This window comes from Erpetoichthys calabaricus, chromosome 8, assembly GCF_900747795.2.
Source record: "Erpetoichthys calabaricus chromosome 8, fErpCal1.3, whole genome shotgun sequence".
In the NCBI taxonomy this organism is placed as follows: domain Eukaryota; kingdom Metazoa; phylum Chordata; class Cladistia; order Polypteriformes; family Polypteridae; genus Erpetoichthys; species Erpetoichthys calabaricus.
In genome coordinates this window covers 96,968,953-96,977,643 of record NC_041401.2, presented here as the reverse complement: position 1 = coordinate 96,977,643, position 8,691 = coordinate 96,968,953, and the positions used below count along the sequence as shown (strand labels likewise).

The 8,691-nt window shown below is 37.8% G+C and overlaps 1 protein-coding gene across 2 annotated transcripts in view; it reads right to left on the bottom strand.

Annotated features, from left to right (window-relative positions):
• Positions 1-498: 498 nt before the first annotated feature.
• lig3 (ligase III, DNA, ATP-dependent) overlaps positions 499-8,691 on the bottom strand; it is a 57,469-nt gene continuing 49,276 nt past the window's right edge. For both annotated transcript variants that reach the window (XM_051930774.1, XM_051930775.1), the window contains exons 21-22: positions 8,018-8,104; positions 499-882 (exon numbers count right to left, since the gene is read on the bottom strand). In XM_051930774.1, the coding sequence (XP_051786734.1) occupies positions 649-882; positions 8,018-8,104 (321 nt within the window). In that variant the 3' untranslated portion in view covers positions 499-648. The remainder of the gene's footprint in view (positions 883-8,017; positions 8,105-8,691) is intronic.

Below are 8,691 nucleotides of genomic sequence, written 5' to 3'. Positions count from 1 at the left end.
CTCACATTTTTATGCAATCGTTTTGTTCACCCCACTGAATTAAAGCTGAAAGTCTGCACTTCAACTGCATCGGAGTTGTTTCATTTAAAATTCATTGTGGTAATGTACAGAACCAAAATTAGAAAAAAGTTGTCTCTGTCCAAATATTTATGGACCTAACTGTATATCTTCTGGTGGAACTTTAATAAAGTACACAATGAGCAAAATAGAGATTTTAAAATGTTGACAGCACTTTCCAGTACTTACGTGGAGTAGTTTATATGGCCTTCACCCAATACTTGAACATTATGTTGGTTTGATACTGCTTGATATGATGGTACCACTATACCTTTTGTTAAATTCATTAGAGAAGCATGTCAATAAAGAATCATTAAAAAGTCATATTTTTTGAAGTCACTGATCCTGTTGACCATTTACATTTCAGAGTTAGGTTGCGTTTAATGTTGTGATCGTCAGTTAACAATGACCACTTAATTAAAAGTATTCAGACAATATGAGTTTAGTCACTTCAGGTCTTTTATTCCTGAAGGTTTCAAGTAATTTCTGACACCACAAAATTCCATCCAGTTAAAATCTAACTCACTACCCCAGTTCATCAGTACTTTTTATATAAAATATATTAACTGCTGCAGTAACTGCCTGTTAGGTTTAACAGGGAGGTACAATCCGCCTTTTCCGGATACATTCCCAGATCCACTCTGAGGAGACACGTTTTGCTGTGGTACTTTCTTCATTATCTCCCATCGTGTGTGTTGCTGTGCCTGCATCATATTCAGGCACAAGGTCTCCATTGTAAGCAATAAAATAACGCCGAAGTTTGTTAAAATCACCAATTGCTTTTGGTAGGTACAGCTTTACTCCAGTGAAGATGTCCAGTAGAGTCTTAAAGAGAAAAGATTTAAAAAAAAAAAAACAAAAAAAAAAAAACATGATCAGATCCCTTCAGATATTCTTTTGGCTTCAAGAACAACACAACTGTAATTTGCTACAATGAAATAAAAACCCACATCTTTTATGGTCTGTGCCTTTTTTGGGTTATATAACTTCCTTTAAGTAACCCTCTACTTCCTTACTTGTATAATGTTATGACTTTGCACTTCTGTGTCTCAAGATTTTTGTAAGCTATAAATGACAACATGTGAACACAATGTTCACCAAACCATGCTGTATTCTTCGCAGCTTAATTGATCTCACCTTATAGTTGATGATTTCAAAACAGCATTTCTCCTGAACAGTTTGCCAGTCAAACCTTCACACTTCTCCCCTCTTAGGTTGTCTTGGCTGGGATGGGCACAGATCCACCCTAGTTGGCATTCATTTCCCCACACTGAATGCAAACAGTTCAGAAATGTGACGATTCAGACTCCAAACATTTTCTCTAGTGATAGTCTACTGTAGATTTCACAAACAGGTCCAATTAAATTGCCTGTTTTTCCTTGTAAGCCCTAACTGTATTCTGCAGTTCTTGAATAATCCCAAAATATAATTAAACCAGTCATTTCATATATTAAAAATGTATGAAAATATGTTGTACATTTCCATTTCATTCATTATGCTCTGTTCTCATTCTAACTAAACAGATTTGAATGTCACATATCGGATGGTAGCAATATGCACTGCCAACATTCTGAATCTCTGGGTATTTTTCATGATGCTCAGTAGAGGCCTTTTTTGCTCCTTTATTTCATCATGTTTTTGTTTTCTTTTTTTTTTTTTTTAAATGCTAAATTTTGGATGGATATTCCCTGCACAGGTACAACAACAAGCAGTCTGAGGAGTCTGGCCCTGTGCTTTCACCATGCATTAAACTCCTCTTGTCCTCTTGTTTTTAAGCCTGGAGTTAAAGTACTGATCTGGGGGGTATTTTTCGTACGTGGATTACTCGCTTAGCCGGATGTAATTGTTGACGATTTGGCCTGATCCTGGATCTGTCGGTTTTTTGAAACTCTTGCTGGAAGTGTTGTCATAGCAACACATCCAAATCCGCAAACCTGCTCGGAGCAGGTTTATTCTGCGTAAACAAGGATTAGTTTACACACGTGATCAGTGACGGTGTGGAAGTCATCCAGTCAGGGCTTCGCCATTCATGAATGAGCGACCAATTGATATTGGTGCGCAAATTATACGAAGAGAATTCCATATAAAGAGGCTTTTGCGTGATCGGCAAGATCCTTTATTGCCCCCGGAGGAAATTCTGTACGAAAGATACCGCTTTAGCCGAGGGGGAATATTGTACCTCAAAGATTTATTAGCTCTGTATATTCGAAGTCAAACTCAGCGAAGTCGGGCTCTCACAACCACACAGACAGTAGGCATTGCTTTGAGGTGTCTTGCAAGCGGCACTTTTTTATATACTGTAGGCGATGCGGAACATCTATCGAAAAGTGCAGTTTGCCAGGCAATTCGTAAAGTCTGTTTGGCTCTGAAACATTTCCTTCAGGTTTTCATTGTGTTTCCTGGACACCTGCGTGTGCAGACAATAAAAGAGGCGTTTCATGCCATTGCAGGTAGGTAATACACAGGCTAAAACACCCACAGTTCCACGAAGAATCCCACAATCAGCCTAACATTCTCATTACCAGGATTTCCAAATGTGATTGGGGCACATGGAACTGATCAGAGTGGAGTTTGATCAAACATTATTTGGAAAATGTACCTCTCCTCCTGATGAATAATCAGACACAGTGTCTTCATCAAATATTTGACCTTCGTTAATATCTCGTTGGTCAGACACAGGTTCAAGGGATATGATATTCCCTGCAACTGACCCAACAAAAAAGAGGGCTATATGGAACATACCTATAGCACACATGGAGGACAAATATGCAATGATCATCCTTTACCTGAAATGAAGTGACCACTGCATCCTGCCACTGGTTCTGAGGAGGAGCTTCCCCCTGGAATGCCCTCAGAAACAGGGCGATGGGCATTTTGCTGGAGAGCCAACTCTTCTGCAGGGGTTAGGTCTGGACCGCGTGGACCTCCACCTGTTTTTTGCTTGTCTGCCTCCTTATTAGCTTTAAAATTAATGTTTTTTATATTATATATGATTCTTTATGTCAACAATTCTTTAAATAGTTATATACCAATATTTACCAGTTTGAAGTATATTCTTGTACTTCACTTTAACCTGTTCCCATGTTCTCCTTGTGCTCACGTTTGATCTGGAATTATGACATATTAAATAATAATTAATCTGACACACAGGAAATGAAACGCTGCATTCACTAAGTACAATGTACACTACTTAGCGTTTAATTTTTTCGGCCACTTTTTGCCAGCCGTCTTTTCTAGTCTGGGCTGCTTTTGCAGTGTTACCGCTTGTGTATATTAAATCTTGAAATTCTTCGTGTCCTTCGAATAAAAGGTCTTGCGCCGCGTGTGTGAAAAAAAAATGCACCCATTCTTTCGTCATTTTGTTACAGCCTATCAAAGACTTGCTGATCATGTTTTCTAGACTCAATATATATGGGCTTTTCACTCGGCGCGGGTGCGTGCTTTCATCTCGTATGATTAGATCCAGCTACACTAATCTAATACACAGCTGCGTTTGAAAAACCGACTTATCTGGATGAGTTTCACTGGCATTAACTCATTCAAGATGAGGCACCTGATCTCGGATGGTTTAAGCGACGTACGAAAAATACCCCCCTGGTCTAGCAAAAACAACAAAAATCAAAACAAATCCATGACATCAACTCTTTGGATAGAGAAAGAAATTATAAAGTGCCACAGTATGTACTGAGTGAGTGAGTGAGGAGTCCAAGTATCTGGGCTTGTGAGAGTCCTGGATAGAAACCAAGATCCAGGCCTTTAATGACCTCTTGGGCACAGCCATCAGCAGTGTGTCTGTCTGCAGAGTGTTCACTGTGTCAAGAGGTTTACTTACCTTGGCAGCGACATTCACATCTCTGGTTACTCTTCCTATGAAGTCAGTAAACGGATTGGGAGAGCATGGGGAGGTCATGAGGTTACTGGAAAGGGGTGTTTGGCGCTCCCAATATACTTGCAAAAGCATAAAGGTCCAAGTTTTTAAGAGTCCTTTTGCTTCACGTTTTGCTATATGGTTGTGAAACATGGACGCTATTCAGTGACCTGAGATGAAGGCTGGACTCCTTTGGTACTGTGTCTCTTTGGAGAATCCTTGGGTACCGCTGGGTTGCCTTTGTGTCAAATGAGTTATTGCTTACTGAGTCCAGAATGAGGCACATTACCTGCATTGTTAGGAAGCGTCAGTTACAGACGGCACTACTGCCATGTGGCGCGATTTCCCGAGGGTGATCCGGCTCATTGTTGAGGACCTGAGCAGTAGGACCGACCAGTATGGGTGCGGCAACATACTGTACCAGTGCACGCTTCACAATTTGACCCGATATGACAGCATGCACAGTCATTAGAGTCCATTTCCTTGTTTTGATAATGCCAATCCTTCATTTTTATGCACCATGCAGATACTAATTTTGAGCAAGAAATGTTTTTGAGTACAATTTTTCTATCAATTAAAATTAATGAAGTAACAGTTTAGTGTTGTCTGATGTTGCAGATCTTTAGAATTCATTTAACCCCTTTGTACCCAAACTCGACTATTATTCATTAATCCCAACACTTGATGATCTGAACTGTAGACACAGGCCAATATTTACTGAGTTATCTGTTTAAAGTGTACTTAATACTATTTAAAAAGTTGTGGCCCTGTGTAAAATGTAAATTAAACCAGAATGCAATGATTTGCCCTATATTTAATTGAAAATAGTACAAAGGCAACATATCAAATTAACGCAGAAATTGTATTGGTTTTGAAAAATACATGCTCATTTCGAATGTGATGCCAGCAACACGTTTTAAAAAAGTTGGGACAGTGACATGTTTAGCACTTCTTTTAACAACATTCTGTAAACATTTTGGAACTGAGGAGACCAATTGCTGTAGTTTTGAAAGTAAAATCTTATTCCTTTCTGGCCTGATATATGATCACCTGCTCAACAGTTTGGGGACTACTTTGTCTTATTTTTTTGTTTCATAATACACCAAAGTCTTTTTCAATGGGTTACAGGTCTGGAATGCAGACAGGCCAGTTCAGCACCCAGATTCTGTTACTGTGGAGCCATGCACATGTAATACATGCAGAATGTGGTTTGTCTTTGTCTTGCTGAAATAAGCAAGGTCTTCTCTGAAAAAGATGTCGTCTTGATGACAGCATACTTTGCTCCAATACTGTATATATCATTCAGCATTAATGGTGCTTTCCCAGATGTGCAAGCTATGCCATATGCATTAACTCTCGGGGATGCTGGCTTTTGAACTGTACGCCGATATCAAGTCGGAAAGCCCCTCTCCTCTTTAGTCAAAAGGATGTGGTGTCCTTGGTTTCCAAAAATAATTAAAACTTTTGATTACTTAGACCAGGGGTGGACAATGTCTGTCCTGGAAAGCCACAGTGGCTGCTGGTTTTTGCTCCAACCCAGTTTCTAAATGAGAAGTCGGTTATTGCTGATCAAGCACTTATTGCTTAAGTGACATTTTGATGCTTCATTTTAGTAGTCTTGTTTGTTAAGGTTCCCCACCCTTAATTGCTTATTTCGATCTTAAACCGCTGCATTCAGTGTTTTAATGGCTCCTTATTAACAATAAAATGTAAATGACAAAGCAGACAGCAGTTCTTCATCTAGCTTTTTTCCATTTACATCTGTGTGCATTCATCGTGCACTGTTTGATTAATAAAACATCTTTTTTAGGCTTCAAATTATTTGGATAACCCTGGAAAGGAAAAATCTAAGATATAAGAACCTTGCATTGCACAGACTAACAAGCCATGAAATTAAGTAAGGTCTGAGGTTGGCAAGCATTTGTTTCCAATTAAGCAATTGGGTTGGAATGAAAACCTGTAGCAACTGCAGCTCTCCAGGACCAACATTGCCCACCCCTGACTTAGACCATAGTACAGTATTCCACTTCGCCTCAGTAAATGAACTCAGGCCGGGAAAAGGCAGTTGTGGGTTATGGATCACATTTATATATACCGTACATGCTCACGTATAAGTCGGGTGTTGAAACCCGAAAAATCGATCATAAAATCAGACCCTGACTTATACGCTCATTCAAAAATGCAACACTTAATATTTTTTTTTTTACATCTTCTTGCTTCCTCCGATCTCGCATCAGTTTCTCATACGCATCGAATTCTGTTGCAGCAGCGCAGTTACCAATTTCTTTCACTACTCCAACGACGTTTCATTTAAAACCAGCTTCATATTTTCTTCTGATTGAACACTCCATCGTAGATTAGGGATACTATTACGATAAAGGTGCATGAGGGTGTGAGATACAAAAAACACAAATAAGTGCAAACGTTGCTTTGGAATAGTTTGGGTATTACCATGTGGTCACGTAGGCACAATAGAGAGAGAGAAAGAGAGGTTAGGAGCATAGAAAAAAGGCAGTGTGCTCCATGGTTCCTCTCTCAGGTGAGCGTTAGCATATCATAATCTCTTATACCAATAGCGTGAGTTTTCTGCATTCAACTTATACGACCGACATTATAAAATACCAGAAATTATATTGTTAAGTCAAGCTCTGACTTATCCGCAAGTACATACGGTAGTTTCTTTTTTGCATAGTAGAGTTGGAGCAATGAACTGTGCTCACAGACAATGGTTTCAGGAAATGATCCTGAGCCCATGCAGTGATTTCCAGTACAGAATCTTGTTTATTTTTAATGCTTTGCTGCCTGAGTGCCTGAAGATCATGGCAATCCAATATAGGTTTTAGGCAATTTCCTTTGCATACAGAGATTTCTCCGGATTCTCCGAATCTTTTAATGATATTATGTACCACAGATGATGAAATCCCCAAATTCTTTGCAATTTTACATTGAGGAACATTATTCTTAATTTATTGCGCTATTTACCCTTGAAATCTTTTGTAAAGCAGTGAACCACTTCCCATCTTTACTTCTGGGAATTTTTTTTAATACCCAATCACATTACTGACCTGTTGCCTATTAACTAAATTAGTTCTCGGGTGTATTTTTTTTTTTAGCGTTACACAACTTTTCAATTTCCATTCTTTTATTGCCCCTGTTCCAAATTTTTTGAAATGTGCTGCTGGCACCAAATTCAATATGAGCATATATTTTTCAAAAAACAATAAAATTCCTCTGTATCAATATTTGATATGTTGTTTTTGTACTATTTTCAATTAGATATGGGTTTAGATAATTTCCAAATCATCATATTCTGTTTTTATTTACATTTTATACTGTGTCCCACCTTTTTCAGAAACGCTGTGTTATGTTTCAGATTAGAGTATCTATATTGACCTTGTGTGAGTGTTTGTGAATGTGCTTGAGTTTCTTCTCATCAGAACTGTTTTCTGCTTTGTACGCAGTGCTCCCATGACAGGCTTTGGCACCATTCCTCATCCAGTAAACAAGTAGTGTGATTGAATGAATGAGTGAATTGATGAGTGAATAAATGTTTTTCTGCAATGCAATAATTGAACAGGAAATCTACTCTAAGTAAGTCACAGCATCTAGACTACTAAAAAATAAACACATGAACAGGGGCAGAAAAAAAAAGAAAACAAATATACTAGCCGGTATTCAAAAGGTAAAGCTGTAGGCATTTCACATAAGACAAATAACAGATTCTGTTACATTTTACATTTGCAGACAGTGTGGTGTAGTGGTTAAGACTTTGGACTTCAAACCCTGAGATTCTGGGTTCATATCTCACTACTAACACTCTGTGACCATAAGCAAGTCACTTGACCTACCTGTACTCCAATTGGAAAACCAAAAGAAATGTAACTAATTGTATCATAAATGTTGCAAGTTGCCTTGGATAAAGGCGTAAGCCACATAAGTAAATGTAAACAATTCACTGTTCTAAGAATGTTTTTGGGTTCCAGGAGATCCAAAGACTTGGATTAAAAGGTGTACGGCTATTAAAATTTCACTAGTAATCCTAGCCAGGCAGCATGGCTCAACATTCATTCACGTCTTCCACTCTGATCTTACCTTGTTTTGCTGGCTGTTTGCTGGTGCAAGCATCATGGTGGGAGCCTGATTCTGTTTATGGCATTGTACAGGTTCCTGTTGCTTTGGCTGAAAATTTCAAGAAATTTTTTAAATGATGAGTGCTTGCATTACATGGACTTTCCACATAATTACAAATTAGGAATGCCCCAATCAGGTTTTCCTGATACCAATCACCTATTTCATGTTACTAGAACTGGCCATTTTTGATACAGATTCAGATTTTTTTTTTTATTCTTTTAAAATATTTTTACACTAAGTTCAATGCATAACCACACATGCAGAAAGAAGTCTTGTGTTCTATATTAAAGTATTAACCTTATAATATGTACAACTAAACTGCAGACAAAAGGTTTCACCTATTCATTTTTTTAATTAACAAAATTAAATTCTGTAGGCTTATTTTTCAGTGACCATTAAAATAATAAAATCCCCTTAAAATACTACTTTTTAACTAATAAAGCAAGCACAAAAATATTTATACATAATATATATTACATTAAAAAATAAAATCCTTCTTATAATTACAAGGCACAAGTCTAATGTTTGTAAGATGTAAATCAAGAAGATACAAGTCCAACAGGTTTAACAAGTTTATATGTAAAACTAGCTAAAATGCCTAATTTTTACTAAGCAATGAAAGCAAGTTCTACATT